At 40.6% G+C, this 16916-nt stretch overlaps 1 protein-coding gene across 1 annotated transcript in view; it reads right to left on the bottom strand.

Annotated features, from left to right (window-relative positions):
• Positions 1-11267: 11267 nt before the first annotated feature.
• LOC139202796 (gamma-aminobutyric acid receptor subunit gamma-3) overlaps positions 11268-16916 on the bottom strand; it is a 43163-nt gene continuing 37514 nt past the window's right edge. Inside the window, exons 7-9 of the mRNA XM_070832374.1 lie at positions 15498-15650; positions 12689-12888; positions 11268-11546 (exon numbers count right to left, since the gene is read on the bottom strand). Of these exons, the coding sequence (XP_070688475.1) occupies positions 11268-11546; positions 12689-12888; positions 15498-15650 (632 nt within the window). The remainder of the gene's footprint in view (positions 11547-12688; positions 12889-15497; positions 15651-16916) is intronic.

Here is a 16916-nt window from a genome sequence, read left to right as displayed (position 1 = left end):
AAGTAATAATGACCGAAACAAACATTTCCCTCTTTGATCACCGCAAAACATCGAGAACTGACCTCATAGAAGGCCTCTCTTTTTAATTAGTCCGAGTGGAATAATTACACAGTGCATTATTAAATACCATATGGAAGAAGCCTTTTATGTGCAATGTTGTTGTTAGATCAACATTTACAGATTATTGGAGGGTTGTAATTGTTAACAGCTGTGAAAAAAATATTTTTACTTTATTTTACTGTATCGAAAAACAGAAGAAAAACAACTCTGGAGTTGAAACAAAGTATGACTGCACACAGAGTTCTGCAGTGCATGGATAATAGTGAACTTAAAGCTATTCTTAGAAGCCAGAGCTTTCACACATGCATCATGTTGTGCTGAACAAGCTGCACAGTGATTCATGATGATGCTGTAAGCAGGGTTCAACTTAACATAACCCCCACTGGTCCTCTTGGCCAGGGCATCACACATCTTCCCTATTAAAATAATTCTTTTTTTTCCCCATAATTTTGGTGATTTATTGTAGATAATATATTGTTTTCCTTTAGCTATTTATGTGTTATGTGGATATAACAAACACAAATATGCAAAATGTCACATAAGGCCCATATTGGATCAGTGATTAAATGCTGTGTATGAATGCAGGTTTCTCCATATTTTGTGAGTTTATATTATTTGTCATTTTATTTTATTATATTTTGTGTCAGTCTCTTTAAAAAGCCTTTTAGTTAACCAAATCTTAGTTAAGCATTTTACTGAAGATTTGACCTGATGATAGCACTAGATGAAAACAGGGATGACTAAAGTTATTACATTTGATCCTGAGGGTAACATGAATGCACAAGATGTCACGACCATCCATTCGATAGTTTGTGAGACATTTTGCAGAAACTACATATGCCACTCATGGTAGCACTTTTAGAAAAGCCAAGGGATAAAGAGTCAGTAGGATTCTTCCTCTGGGGACCAATGTCACAGCAGTCTACCCTGTAGTTGTCGATGTATTCCAGTCAGGACCAAAGTGGTGGACTGACACCCAGCTGATAGACGTTGCCATCCATCTGCCGACTGTAAAACCAAAGCCATGAACTGAAAGACTCTAAAAAAGCTCAGCAAAACTGAAAGGAATTCAGGTGATAATCTCTGTGGGTTAATCACTGCCTTTCCTAAAACATTAGCACTGTGGCATTTTGTCTGTGTTTCTTTAGTTACTCACGTCTTTACATTCCTGGCAGACTGCTCTGAAAGGAAACAAGATGATGACTTTCACAATGACAGTCCCACGCTGTGTAGCTTTCCCATTGTGCTTGGAGGATTTAATCCCGCAGGTTGCTGTGAGAAGGCATTCAGTCTCCCTGACAAAGCCTATAGAGATTGTAAGTTTGTTCCAAAACACTTTCAAATGCAGATTGCAGATTGATGGTGTGCAACAAGCTCATCTCTAAATGTGGTTTAATGTGGCTGAATTACATTACAAGTTTTATTGATTATTTCCCAATAGAGAAAAGTGAGAGTCATTTGTTTGATGGTGCAGAAGTGAATACTAGATTAGTGATCCATTGATAGGATTGTTTTCTATTACTTGATAAGACAGTGTAATTGGAACACTGCGTTCATCCTCATAGTAAGAATATAACTTGATGCTAAACATCAATGGACTAATCAATAGCTGTAATTGACCAGCATCAAATTCAAACTTCCTTGGTTGAACAGCACAGCTCGTGGGCTTTGGCAGGTGATAGAGAACCTCTCAGTGAGCTATTTTACATGGAACTTACATGGAATTTGTTGTTCCTGGAATAAAACCTCTAGAACCACTGCCATGGCCTTTGAAGAGTCAAGCTTTGGATCATTTTCCTCCTCATTTATCAAAAGTGATTTAATGACACAACAGTTTGACATTTGACTAGTAAACTTGTTTGCTGTCTCATTCAGAATCAAATGAAAAGGTTGACTGAACATTTATCATTATGTCTACCCTGTACACTGTAGTCTAGGTCCATCTAAAATAATATTTTCTGCCTTTATTTATTGCATATGTAATGTGGTTAGACATAAAAATGTTAAAACTAGGCAGCAGGAGCAGTTACACATTAAGGAATTTTGGACGACTGCTGGGTGCAGTGATTGAGCCCAGCGTGAAGCTGCCTGCAATGGAGGGTCAAGACACTGCAGGTATTCTTTCCATTCAGATGTTAAAAGCAGCTACTTTCACTGATTCAGCTCTGATAGTTTATCCAGACAGGAGGAAGTAATCAGACAGATCACCTGGTGAATCGAGTAGCTGGAGTCCAGATCTACAAGCTGTCTGACCTCACGAGACCTCACACTCCTGATTCAGACCGAACAGCGCTCCGCTCTCCGCCATGTTCAAGTTACTTATGATAAATATCTGTCACAACACAACAGGAGTCATCAGAGCTCTATTATTTTCTTTTCAGCCCGACAGACAAGAGGTTCCAGAGTAAAAGCTGCAGTGTCTCTTCCTGGTTGAACCACAGTTTTGATCACAGCTGATCAAAACCCACTCCCCTTGTTGCACTTCCATCCCTTAATAATAGAGCATTTGCATATCTATGACCAAAATGTATTACACTTTCAAAGGCTTATTGTTTATAGACATGTACGAGATGATTGGAGAAATGGGAAGTAAGACTGCGTAGCATGGACTTAATTGGATTTCTTATCTAGGCATTGTGTGCATGATGAAATAGACTGAGTGTGAGTGTTGAAGTCATGATCCGTGCAGGGTTTAAATTTAAACAACTGCTTCGGCCAAACTTTGTTGTGTCTAGTTATTCCAGCAGTATGATGGAGACACTGATATATCTACAGGTGTGACACCTACAAAAACATCACAGTGAGGTCTGGTTCGTTTACACACACATATACACACCATATATTGAATTATAATTTATTTTTCTCTTTAGCCAAATATTGATATGCTGAGTTGAAAACTATGACTTTTAAGCAACATCTTACTAATCATCATCAGGCATCAATGACAGATGGTTCGCCTAGCTTAGCATAGAGAAAGGTGCAAACAGCTAGCTTAGCTCTGTCCAAAGGTACAACAAAAATGTTACATGTTACATAACATACATTAAGAAAAAGTATGGCAAGAAATATTTCAGCACATAATCCCACATAAAACTGAAACTTGACTAAACAGGCAGATTTAGTTCGTCCACGATCGCCACGGTCATGTCATCCCATTGAGACTGGGGCTTATTACCTTCTCAGGTTTCTCACAAAAACCTGCACTGCTCTGGCCCTCCATGACTGGACCTGGACAGCCCTCATTTAGACCATACATTGAGCTATTGAAAACCTCTTTCTTGTGAAAATAAGTCAGAAATACCTGGAACCTCAGCTAATCTGAAGAGGAGCTATAGACAGTTTGTGTCTGGTTTTACTTAAACTGCTAAAAACATGTAACACAACAAAAGTAGCTAATTTAGGCTAGTTTACTGATGTCACAAGGCTTACAGTATCAGAGTATCAGCACTACGCTTTAGAGTGGCTGGTTGGTGGGTTTTGTTCCCTTTGGAAAGGGCCAGGCTCGCTGTTTCCTGCTGCAAATACACGCATTTCCATAATGGTTAAAGTTTTCCTATAAAACCAATGTCTTCTTGTTAGAGGACTCCTGCAGCATGAAAGGATACTGCTGAGCAGGCAGATTTGTCTCCTGATGATCTGACATCTCAGTGGGACAGAGGGTCGGCCATTTGGCCTCTACACCAGTCCCAGCCTTCTGCTGTTTAGCCTCAGAAAATGGGAGCTCAGCGATTTACTTGCACAACCCCTCATTTGTACACTCAAATTCAGGACACTGAGAAAGAACGGTGTGCTCCAAGCGGCTGGAACCCACAGCCAGTTAGCGCTCTAATAGTACGTGTGAATACCTCTCAACAAATACCATCATGTTCTCTCATTTCTGGGAGCCAGTTTCTCTGAAGTGCTGCCTGGCAACTTCCATACAGAAGCACAGTGCACTTCTCAGTCCAACACGGAGTGATTAGTCTGTCTGTGAGAAACGGTACGAGGCAAGAAAGCGATTATTCCAGCAGCTAACTGTCTACATCCGTCAGGCTTTCCCTCCTCCTCCACACCTGCTCCCAGCTGGCTGCACCCAAGGATACGATGTGCAGTCGCCCTGGTTAACTACACGGCCTCCTCCTCCTCCTCCCTCAGTGCAACAGCTGATGATCGTTTTGAAGGGTTGCTGTGACAGTTACTGGTTACTTTATTATGCTGTGTATTATTCTAGAGCTGAGAAAACCAAAGAGTGTGTTGGGAATGGACACAAAAACCTTTTACTGTAGACAAAGATTGATAATAAGTTTTAATTTGCAGGCTTATGCAATTTAATCAATGTAGAGCACACGAGCAGCGAGCAGTGATGTTTGATTTCATTAAAATTACTAATTGAACATGCTACTAAATACCCAAATATTATGATTCTGTTACTGGTGAAATACTGATGAAATATTATCATAACAAGAGGATAAATGACAAATCCAAAACCAGTAATTGTCAGTGTTTACCTACCAGAGACATTTAAAGGGATGGAATAAACCTAACCTGTTTTTTCCTCACAAAATTGAATATTTGTTGTCTGATGTCTCTCCTGCTGTTGCTGAAGCTCTAGCTCTAGTTTCTACCACAGGAGTTAAGCCGCTGAGGACACCACTAAAGGAGGAAGAACCCTATTAGGCTCCAGATCAGTCAAATCAAAAGTATTAGTTTATGACATGAGAGTTTAGACCAATGTCTGCGCTCCAAACATGAGAAAATAAATGCTTGGCTAACATCCACCCCTTAGATTATGAAAATGATTAATTTTAGAAAATGAAAAACAAAAGAAGAACGACAACAGCTTAACTTTAGTTCTGTTAAGTTAGGAGCTGGAATATGAAATATTTGATGTATCCAGGCCTCCGTTGAGCGTGCTGAGGCTCTGCAGAGTGTGTGACTTACTACTGGACCAATGAGGGGAAACTTTGAAAGTTCCTTTAAAAGCACAAAACGTCGAGGCCAGTTGACAAAGTCCCGTCGCTGCCTGCAACCACAACTTAAGTTACACTTCATGATGTCAGAAAAAAAACCAAGTTACCATGGCAACTGGCAATGGCGATTTGTAGCCCCGAGAAGGCAGGACAACCAACACAGTGCTGGTCTGTGAATGAGATGGATTACTTTTGTTTTAGTTCATCTTGGTCCAACATCACACAGCTACTACTGCATCATCACTCTGCTGCTCACACACACACAGACTTTTAATGAGTTCACAGCCACTAAAGCTAATTCGGTCAGTGTGGATAGATGACGACATGATTGCTGCGCCTTGGCTGCTCTGATCAGCTCATTTGTTGCCGGACTTTCACACCCTTCTGTCATGTGCTGGACCGTCTCAGAGGCAGCTTTGCAGTCTGCAAATGAAGCGGCCCCTGACATGGGAGGCCCCCGCGTCTTCTCCGCTGAACCTCTAACTCTTCAACCTGCCTTAGAGGGGTGTCCTGCCCTGGCACCTCCTCTTTTTTTTCGCCCTCTCTGACCTATCTGTTGCTATCTGAGATCTCCAGTTGAAGCTGCACTAACCAAGATTTTTATATCAACAATGGATCAGATGACTGGGCGTAATGTGAACAGGGTCATTCATAGTGATGAGCCCACAGAGAATTATCACCTTGTGTATCCATCACTAAAGTTATCCTGGAGCATGAACAATCCAATAGTTATTGAGATATATCTAACCAACTCACCAGCTGACTGACCTGTCTAACGATAATAAGTTAAAAAAAACCACCACAGCATTAACACAATGAAAAAATAAAGCAGTTGCAGGTTTAAAGTTTCATCTCACATGAAATAGAAAAAACATGTGTGTGTATGTACCCTTAGTGCCATCCTGCCATGCAGATTGTTTCCAGCTCTGATGAATACTAGCAGCATTTCAGCAGCATTAAAAATTTTTTGATATTGTCAGACCAACACATTTAAGCTTGTGGCCTTCACCAGCGACAACGTTAAAAAACATCAAAAAGAACATTTAGAAGTACTAAAACTTTTTTGCAAGCTGGTGAAGTTATGCCAGAAAGCTATTCTTCTTCTACTGTGAGTAACCGACAGCTTTCACTGTGGACATTCATTTATTTATCTGTGGGAGCAAACCGTTTTCCCATTGACACCCAACTGTGTCACCTCCCTCCTCCTTTAGGAAAAGCTTTATTGGATTTCAGACATGGACAATTGAATTTGAAGACAGACTCACTCAGTAAAGCAAATAAAAAAAAAACGTTTAAATGTATCCTTTCTTACAGGGTGACTGGACTGGTCTGGAGCAAATAACTGGTGGCCATGTTGTCTTTTTGTTGCAGTATGAATGTAGCAGATCCCCAAAAGGTCACATTGAGCTTCCCGCTTTTATAGGAGGCACATTTCCAAATAAAACCATCAAGTCCTCCTGCTGAAATAGCTTCAGTTTAAATGCATGCAAACAAAAGCAATTTGAAGTGCAAAATTGACAGCACTGATGTACATTTCTGAAAAGAAAAAACTTTATTCCATGTTTTCTGGTCCTTGGTAGTAATGCACATTTCAAATAGAAAACGAGCCATTGGCATGAAATTAGCATGGGCATCAGAAATGGATGGTAGATGCTGGAGCCAAAGGAGAAATATCAAAACAACCCCACTCACAGGACACCACGCTGCTGAGGATACAGTCTCAACACTTGCACTTGACTTGTACCATTGAGTAATGAGATATCTATGTCACACTGAAGCCACAAATATGAAAACACAAAGCAAGTGTACAAGAAGTGTACAGTTTTTGTGTATACAGTAAGTTAGATACGAGATAATACATGTCAACAGAAATATGATTCACCACTGTTGAAACACACCGCAGAGAGCACGAGTTTGGCTACAGAGTGAGAGCTCGTGGGAGAAACACACTTTGTGTACAATGGCAGAGACGCTCGTCAACATCCTCCTGAGCACGCACAGCGGCTGTTAGCGAGAGTTCTGCCACAAATAATACAACAATGGGTGAATTGGCAAATGACATCAATCATCTTGGAGCACTTCTAGGCTAATTATTTCTGCTACGCTCATAGTTTCCAATCAAATGACACGTCACAGTACTGCACTGAATACACGGAAACTGAAGCCGTACTCTTTTTTTTTTTTTTTTTTAAATAAAAAAAAACCCAAACACAACAACTTCCTCCAACATGATTCAAATAATCTGAGAATAAACTGAAGCAAAAATGTCTTTGGCTTATTCGTAACAATAATACTTAGTGAATGTGGCTTAAAATCTTTTTTTTGTACTTCAGGCCACCAAAACTGCACTAATACGATGTCCTTTTAAGTGACAAGATTTCCAAATCACAAAAGTACACAACTTTCTTCACTAGGGATTTACAGAGCACATTAGTGACAGACAGATAAGTTTCATGTCTAAATGTCTGCTCCCCACATGCCCCATCTGCATAATCCTGCTGATCCTCGCCACAGATGACACGGCGCCCAGAGCCGCTCCACTGGTTCAGTCTGGAGCCACACACATGCCCACACTGGCCTGGGATCAAATCCCAGCCTGAATCCGTGCCTGTTTTTACCCCCTTTGCCTTCCCAGAGTCTGGAAGGATCATAGCGACAAATTTGAACTGTCCAGTTGGAAAAACATGATGCAAAATAGAAAGCAAATTTGACAGGGAGGCTGGGAATCAGGATTTTCAAACTTCAAATGGCATGTAGGGAGCAGTGGGGAAAATCTGTTGCACGACTTTAAAGGTACATTCCATTAATTTTGTCCGTCATCATGCTAAATGAAACATATTCACAGAGATTCATGAATGTTCTATGTAAACCCCCGAAAGTCAAAAGTAACACCTGCACACCGACTAGAATCTACAGTTTTTATTTGAGCTGGATCTCTGATGTGCTAAAGATTTTTACTTAGTCTCAGAAAGATTCTACAGAAAATGTGATAATAATGAACTTTCAAAGACCATCAGGAACCACATTCACAATAACTCTTGACCTTGAATGTCTGGGTCTTAACTCAAGAAAAGAGTTGCATGAATAAAAAACTCTCTCATGTCTGCTGTGTGTTTTAAACACTATTGACCGATAATACAGAGTGAGACAACAATGAGTTTAGCAGACAGTTTAACACTCAGGGCCCCATTGTAAGTTTCTATTTGCTGAATACAAGCTTACAAAAGGGTGCGTCCTGGCGGCTCAGCTGGAGAAGGTGAACCAGTCTGGGATCTCTGCCGCATGTACCCCCCCCCCTCCTCGCTCAGATGACAGCTGGGGCAAAAATCTTTCCAATAAAAGTATGTGCTCTTTGAACTTTAATTACTGTCTATCCGAACATGGTAATGCAAGAGTTATTTTAAAGAATAGCACCACTCAGAAGACTTTATTGCGTCGCCCTTCAGAAGGGAGTCAGAACACTGTAACGTCTGGGCTCCACGGAGCGAAGAATCAATTAACACAGCAACACAAACACTCATAAGAAATGGGATATTTGTGGCCAATGAAATACCACGTGGGGCAGGTTAAAGTTTGTTATTATTACTATTGTCATTATTATTGTTATTATTATTATTACTATTATTAATGTGATTACTTGTATAAATGGCTACATTGCTAACAAAAAGAGCCAAAGAAAGACAGTCGGAGGAACAACTGTCAGTGCTTTGTTTGTTTGAGGAGACAAAGAGAACAGGTGCACTAACATATGTGGCTTTATCCATTTTCATTCAGCATCTTGTTTGTCTGCAGGCACGGTAGGCGGCACTTTGCACCGGTGCCTGCTGAGTTTACTGCTCTTTTCCTGTTGGAAATAATGACCGTTCAGTTCAGTTTCGCGTCCACTGCACAGCGCCACAATGTGAACGTAGCAACAACCCATCGCTGAACACTCCACAGCTCCCTACAAAAATTACTGAGTATATGAGTGACTATTTTAATGTCGTTCAAACTTGCCTGAAAACATAAATGACTGGGCACATATGTGAATATTTGGCACAAACATAGCAAATATAATAAAAAGAAAACACCTCAAGAAAGGGATATAAAAAGTTCCACTTATGTTTACTGCCCAAGGCAAAGAAGTATTCTCCGCTGAAGCGAGGTCTACACCATGCTGAGGTTATTATCAGAGGTAAATATGGATTTCTGGTGTTCATCTCAGCTCTGGGCGGGCTACACTAAGGCAATTCAACGGTCGCTAATGCCAAATCTAAACACAGGGAAATCAAGTTAAGATACAAACAGTCCATATTAAAACTATAATTCTACCTCCGAACGTATTACAGCTTCTTCAGGGTGATCTTTAATTGTCTGTTGCATGCAAACAAGAATCCACGGCCAAATAGAGATGAGTTGTCCTAATGAGTGGGATTATCATATTTGTGCCTACAGTAATGTACAAATGACACCCATTATATTTAATTTGGCCATCCTGCTCACCAACTGTGTTAGGAGAAGAACTGAAGGGTTGCTGTTAGTTTAATAACACAATTCTTTGCCTATTCACTTCATCAATAAGAGCTCTGGCGAGAAGTGGCTGGTGTGCAACACCAATTTGTTGTGTGAATATGTGTAACAAAAAAACCCCAAAAAAAACACTTGAATTACACGCATGACTGCCTTTGTTCCCTGGGTGTTTCATCTGAGAGAGCCCCCATCTGTGACAATGCAGCTGCCAGACAAATAACACCTTTGTTATGTCTGTCTCTAGAATTATATTTAACCCAAAAATTTGTTATCTTTATAACCTCTAAAACTCCACAGCATAATGCAGATAGATGTAGATAGAAAAATACGAGCCCATACGCAGCTCAGATCAATCAATGATTGATCAATTGGTATTTCTTTTAAAAAATACTTCGACCTTCGAAATTCACTTTTTTTGTTGACAGATGAGAGCGTTGTACCACTCTTCTGTCTGTATGATGACGGGGCTAAAGCCTTATGCTAAGCTAAGCCGGTTAGCTTAGCTTAGCATAAAAAATGGAGACAGAGGGAAAGATCTAGCCTGACTCTGTCCAACGATTAAAAAAAACAAACATCTCAGTAATCGACATATTATATCTTGTTTGTTTAATCTGTACAAAAGCTGAAGTGCTGGTAGGCAAATGTTGTTACCGTTGGACAGTTAGTTAGTAAGTCCCTGTTTTCAGTCTTAATGCTAAGCTAAGCTAGCTGGTTACTGGCTGTAGCTCCATGTTAACTCTTGGCAAGAAACTGAATAAATGTATTTCCCAAAAGATCCCTTAAAGGAGAGGTATTCTTTTTAAATATGTCATTGAACGTGTACATGGGGCTTTCGCTCTGTAGCAGACTGCCTTTTGTACCCACAGCTCTCCAATAATCATTTTATCTTCTAATGAGCCCCTGGATGCAACACCATAATGGGAGCCTGTATGAATACAAGCAGAAATAGAATATGAAGAAAAAATTCAAATTATTGACATCACATCCTGTAACACAATAAAAGTTGCCGATAAAGCACATGGTGTTCTTTCTGTTGTAAGGTTACTTCAAATCACTCTCTTCTCTGGGAAACAATTTGTTTATTATACCATACACGGATACTAATAGTGTTGCAAGCAGGAGGAATGAGTCATGCCTAATGGCTGAAAGTCAGTATGAAGAGATAAAAACCAAATGATTTTCTGTGTGGTTGTTACGACAAATGGCTGTTTTATAAATGTAACTCAAAGCTCTGAATGAGAACAGCCATAATCAGTCAAAGCCAGACTCAGACTCTTTATTTTTTTTTTATAAATCATTATTCCCTGATTATTGTAGCAGATAGTATCTACCCCTCCAGAGGAAGGCACTATGAACGGTTTGAATGTCCTTGGATTTCATCAACTGGGTTTGACTGATGGCTGGATAATAACGTGCCGGTACATTTCCTACAACTCAAGTCAGCCTCCTGATGGAGAAGCTTAGGGTAGCATTGCAGAGCACATTGCCCTCTTTGTCTTCACATCGTCATTAGCACACAGTCCATCCTGTCCTCCCTCTGTGTACAGCATATTGAAGGGAATCAGTATTGTGTCGTATTCTCATACCTGAAGTCACAGAGGCAGAAAGCTCTGCTGGGCACAGGCCTGCACACGCACACTGTTTTTATCTCCAGGTAGCTGCTTCAGGTACCACAGGAAAGAGTTTATTTGGTGTTACTTCTCTATTCATCCATCCTTCTTTTGTGACCCAACAGGCTCCCGCAATGTGCTAAAGGTAGAGGTAGCCTACCCAGTAGACGATGTTGAACAGCAAGAAGGAGGTGGGGAAAAAGACGCGCGAGTATGCGTCCAGTTCAAGTAAATCGATGTGGACGCGTCCTTTTCTCCACGCGCCTCCTTTACACTCCTCGAAGCAGCAGAAGAAGCTCTGGCAGTCTTTCCCATCCAGACACTCGTAGACACAAGTGTCCTCAAAGTCCTGCCAGTACATGGAGTTGTTCAAAGCGATGATGGTGTGTGGGGGTCTCACATCCAGGACTGAATAGTTCTGAGAAGAGGAAGGAGACGGAGTCGGATTTCGCTCACTCATCACATTAGTAGTAAAGTGTTGTTTTTTTTACCTAGTACAGACTAGTTGTTTCACAGGGTTTTTTGGCTGAACTTGGATCAGTTTTCTGATTTACAATCATGTATTGTCAGAGAACATCCATGTGTTTGTAGCCAGGGTCTCTCCTGCCTCTGGCTTATTTAGTCTAGTGATTGATTTTTAGCCTGTCACCTGTCACAATAGTGTCACACCTATTAATATTACACTTCCTTCCTGCATGTTCAATATCACCCATTTACTCTTATTAAATCTTCCATGATGGACAGATTGAAGCCCCAGCGGACTTATGCAGTTAAGAGATCACCTTCATTCCACACTGACGCCCCATGTTTATAGATAAAAGTTATTCTAGTGTGTTTAACAGACTTGTTTAATACAATATTACAGATTTACACACACAGGCTTTTAAAATTAATGTTCAAAGCTCAGCATATATTATTACCCACAACAGAGCCATGACCTTTAGTCCCTAGTCTGGGTCCAGCTGGATGTTTGATGTGTCAGCAACATATAAATCCTGCACTGGACTCACCTGATACAAATGGGACACCAACTCTGAAACACTGTTCTATTATGTAGTTTGATGGAGATGTAGGCGAATTCTAATTTTAGAAACATTAGAAATAAGCTCATTTGGAGGACAAAGCTCACACTAGTATCCATATCCACTTATATATTGTGTCTGTCTAACATTATGGAGTAGAGCTTTGGTTTTCTGCAGAGAACAAAAGGTGACTGTCTGTCTGCAGTCTCTTCCCTCAGTTGTTGACAGGCTAGAAAAGGCCCGTCTGTCTTGGAAGCCTGTTCAGACTGATGCGGTGTCCCTTAAAATAGTAACAGTCTTATCAGAAGAGCTTATAAAGGGCAGCGTCACATCATCTCAGCCCTGAAAGGTTTTCTCACTTCTCACACAAAACGGTTCTATAAGAGAAAAGCTACTTTTGTAAAGAGAGGGATCGCCTCAATCTACATTTTATCATTTCTATCACTTATGAGCTCCCTATTAGGTGATTTTCAGGTATATTACTGCCAGAATATTTATTACATCTGTATATTAAAAAACTGATTAAAGGCCAACTCACCGATCTTTTAGGCTCCATGCAGCTGGGTCTTCGAGCGCTGTATGAATAGTAATTTAACGTTGCATACTCCATCAGAGCAGCAAAAACAAACAGGAAGCAGACAGTGACGAAAAGGTCCATGGCAGTGACGTAAGACACTCTGGGTAGTGACGTCCTGGCCACACTACTGAGGGTCGTCATAGTCAGCACTGTGGTTATACCTGAAGGGAACGAGAAAGGACAAAGTCCTCTTTGGCACTGCTCACAGGTGATGATGGAAATCAACAAGGTTTGTGTTGGTTCAATCGTAGTCAATAGTGTATGAAGTCGATACTGAAATGTGTTTCAGGTCATATTTGTTCTATTTCTTCCACCTGATTTTCATTTTCATCCTCCAGAGACCCACAAGAAAAAAGGTTTTAATATTTAGACTCTGGTTCTTTTTTACATTACCTAACTAATTGGGATATAAGAATAATATCAATGTTATTCATGTATTTATTTTTTTCCAATATGTCCCTAGTTTTGGTGCCTGAACCTTACCAAACAAAAATATAATGAAAAATAATTAAGCCTAAAAATAAACTTGGACTCAAAGCTCAGCTAGTTGGGTGAAAGTCCTGTGTTTGTCCCATTCCTCCACCTCATCCTCAGCCCTGTTTGGACTGTGGTGCTCTGTACACGACCTTACTAGTGTAAACAGTCAGATAGCTCTGGCTCTTTACACGCAGGTAAACAGAACAGAAAGAGAGACACTCCATCATGTTTACACTCAGGAATTATATGAACATTTCAGTTTAAATTTGTCTTGGACTGGTTTCTGAAAAGACGACAGACTACATAAAAACCTTGTTGACTTTAATGAATTTGAAGCTCTGAGACCAGTTATACTGCACTGTTAAGGTTTTTTGAACGACCCCTCCCACCTGCCTAATATTTTGTGCCCAGAACAGAATCTAGAGAGTCCCATCACAGTGAGCTCTTTGCTCTCTCTTGTGTCCAAGTCCAAGTGTCTGTACTTCTTCACAGCGTCATACTGCACACCAGGTTTAAAGTTTGCCTGGTAACTGCAATGGACGACATTGAGGGAATTTTTTTTTGTTAAATCTTGTTTTTAATTGTTTTTCAGTGGGGAATGGGAGTCAGAAGCTTGCACAAAATGCATCATGGTAAATGTAGGCATGGCTGGCATGCACTGAGGTTATTGCACCAGTGGACTATGTTTACCACCATCACTGACCGGATATCCACATCAAAAGTGGCACTGTACATTTTCTCCTTACTCTGCCAAACCTTTTATCCCAATCTATAGTTTTTAAGCCCATCTTTATCTTAACTGGTCCCACTTTGCTGCTGGGCTAGAGACCGACAGTTTAATTTGGACTAACAGCAGATGGTGTTGATGTCGCTCAGATTGACAGACTTTCAGATTGACAGAGATTAAAATCTCTATTCCTCAAGCATCTCTGTATGATTCCATTCTTTCCTCTCTCTCCCATCTCCTCCTGCATGAGCATTATAGAGATGCCTATAAGAAAAAAAAAAACATCTGTGACTGTTTCACTCAGGTTCCCATGGTAACAAGCAAGCCCCATCTATTTCAGGCGGACATCTCGCACTTTTCCTTTAGCCTCTGCTTGCCACAGTGATTACACTTACCTTCCTTCTGCTAATGCTGTGGCACAGATTTTGCTCTAGACGACAGAATGAACAGCAGGTTTGAAGAGAGGAAAACTCTCAGAGGCATTAATCTTTACTGACAGCTCCAGGTGGAGGGAACTGTGAGGTCCGGTGTATAATGTGTCAAACATAAATGGTTCAAGGGGCCCTACCAATGTGATTGCTTGCCTAAAAAATGAAACAGTAAGAAAGGTTTGATAACTTGCTACTGAGCTGAGTTAGAACTGTTAATACCTGTAATTAAGGCTCAAAGCTGAGCTGAAATGTTTGCTGGCATTGGCTGACTCACCTCAGTCCCTTTCTCCACCTAAAGGGTTTTATCTTTACTCCCACACTAGTTGGCCTGCCCCTCTACCTCTACAATCAGCCCACATCTAAGACCCATTCATTATCTTCTTTCTTTCTCCTCATACATGTGGAACTGATTCATTTGCTTTACAGCAAAGATGTCCGACTAACAGCACTCCTTCATTTTCTACCTTTGTTCAGTTGTGAACGTACACACACACACACACACACACACACACACACACACACACACACACACACACACGGCAAAATACATTATATGCTTCCATTAAAGCTGAGTGACACAGTCAAACACACACAGCCAAAAACATGATTTCTAACAACATTAGCAAAGATGGTCAGTAGATTGCATTAGCACTGTTCTCGATTGGCCCACTTACATGCATACTTCCTGATATTTCTGTAATGTCAGTCTAAAAGTTAAAAATTGCTGTACTTAGCACTTTTCAGCTCAGCTGGGAAACACAACCTCACTCAAACATGTGAATAATGGATAAAACGCAAACAGAGAAAAATAGAGAACTAAAATGAATTAAATCAATTACCTTCACCAAAATGTTCCACAGGACTGCACAACAACAAACAGAGCGCATGTACAAAAGAGGGAAAAAGCAAAACAAAACAGAAAAAGCAGATGGATTTACTCAAGTGAAGTGACAAACAAATATGCTTGCAGTATAGATAACAGCACATAAAGACGGAGCATATTCAAAGCAAAACATCATTAAAGTGTGCAAATGGAAACCTCTAAAGTAGGACCTTGAGATGATGTCTGCAGCTGTATTTCCAATTATCTCTACAGCTGAAGTTTACAGCAATTCACAGCAGTGCTCCTCAGTACCTAACGCCGTTCTGGCTGGCGTGGCGTCTTTTTTGATCCAGAAGGACACCCAGGAGAGGACCACAGTGAGGATGCAGGGGATGTATGTCTGGATGGTGAAGTAGCCCATTCTCCTACTCAGGTCAAAGTACACCGTCATCACCACGTAGTCACCTGTGTGTGAAAAAAACAACACAAGCTGATGTGAAACTTTACACACACGCCTCCAGTCACTCTGGGCACTGGCACAGAAATTAACAATGATAGAAAAAAATGAGCTAAATAACCCAAATAAATTAAAGGTGACATCTTTGTCCTGCATGTAATATGAAGATGGTTATTAACAAACTAATAGTCATTGATTTATGTGTGAAATGACTCTATAACTAACACCATGGTCCTCACATCTGCTTTGGATAACATATACATTATTACACTACTGTATCATTATACAGAGATTTTAAAGTGCAGTACTGCATATTGTTTAGTCTGCTATTGAGAATGTTGCTGTAAAGGTTAATATTCCTGAGAAATCCTCTATGCAAATGATGTATAACATTTCTAAAAGTATAAGAGCTGAGTCAGCTCTATGCAGATCACGTACAGCTTCCTCCTAAAGTGGTCTCCTATACAGTAAGTGATTTCTCTCTTTAGCGGATAGCATCATTATTAACTGGTAGGAAAACCGATTTGCATTATGAACCCCAGTGATATTAGTTGTGGTAGGCAGTGACCTGAATATCAGTCTGCAGAGAAGCCGTCTTACACATTGACAGTTATGTTTTTGATGCAGAATCCATATGTGACCAGTTTCACACCCCAAAGAGGCGTCAATGGAGCATGTTAAAGTTACACTCATCGAGATTGTTTTCATTCAAACAAACCTAATTTTTAAGTCAGCATTTCTTCAACACTTGTCATCCAATGTATTTACTTTCTGCAACTATCTCTCTATTTGCATAGTTGTCATTGTTAGTGGTGGAGCCCGCCATTCTGGCACCTCTCTCCGTGTGAGGCATTCACAGGAAACGATGCAGCGTGTAATCCAGCTTTACTGTTTGCGTTACAGTGTCTCATTGATATCAGTCTCACTTTTACACTTCACTGTGTCACAATCTGCTCCTCATCCCTCCCTTCACCGTCACTCTCTCACTCAAGGAGAGAGGAGGCTTCTCCACAAGCTCATAGCGAGGAAAGACACGTCAAATTTTCCCCCGCATCTGCTTCACATCCTCACTGGGGGGAGCTAAGATGCAAAGAAGAGATGCGGGTGAGGGAAGCGAGGAGACAGGGCAGCATAATGAGACGCACCAGTGATCATGATTGCAATTATTATTGGCTTTTTTTTTACAGAGACAACATAAGTTTGTTTGGCTGCACTGTAAAGAGACGTATCAGTCAAGTAGCTGCTCAGTCACCCAGGAGTGAAATTTTATGGGT

The sequence above is a fragment of the Pempheris klunzingeri genome, chromosome 6 (assembly GCF_042242105.1).
Source record: "Pempheris klunzingeri isolate RE-2024b chromosome 6, fPemKlu1.hap1, whole genome shotgun sequence".
NCBI lineage: Eukaryota > Metazoa > Chordata > Actinopteri > Acropomatiformes > Pempheridae > Pempheris > Pempheris klunzingeri.
This window is presented reverse-complemented; position numbering and strand designations above follow the sequence as displayed.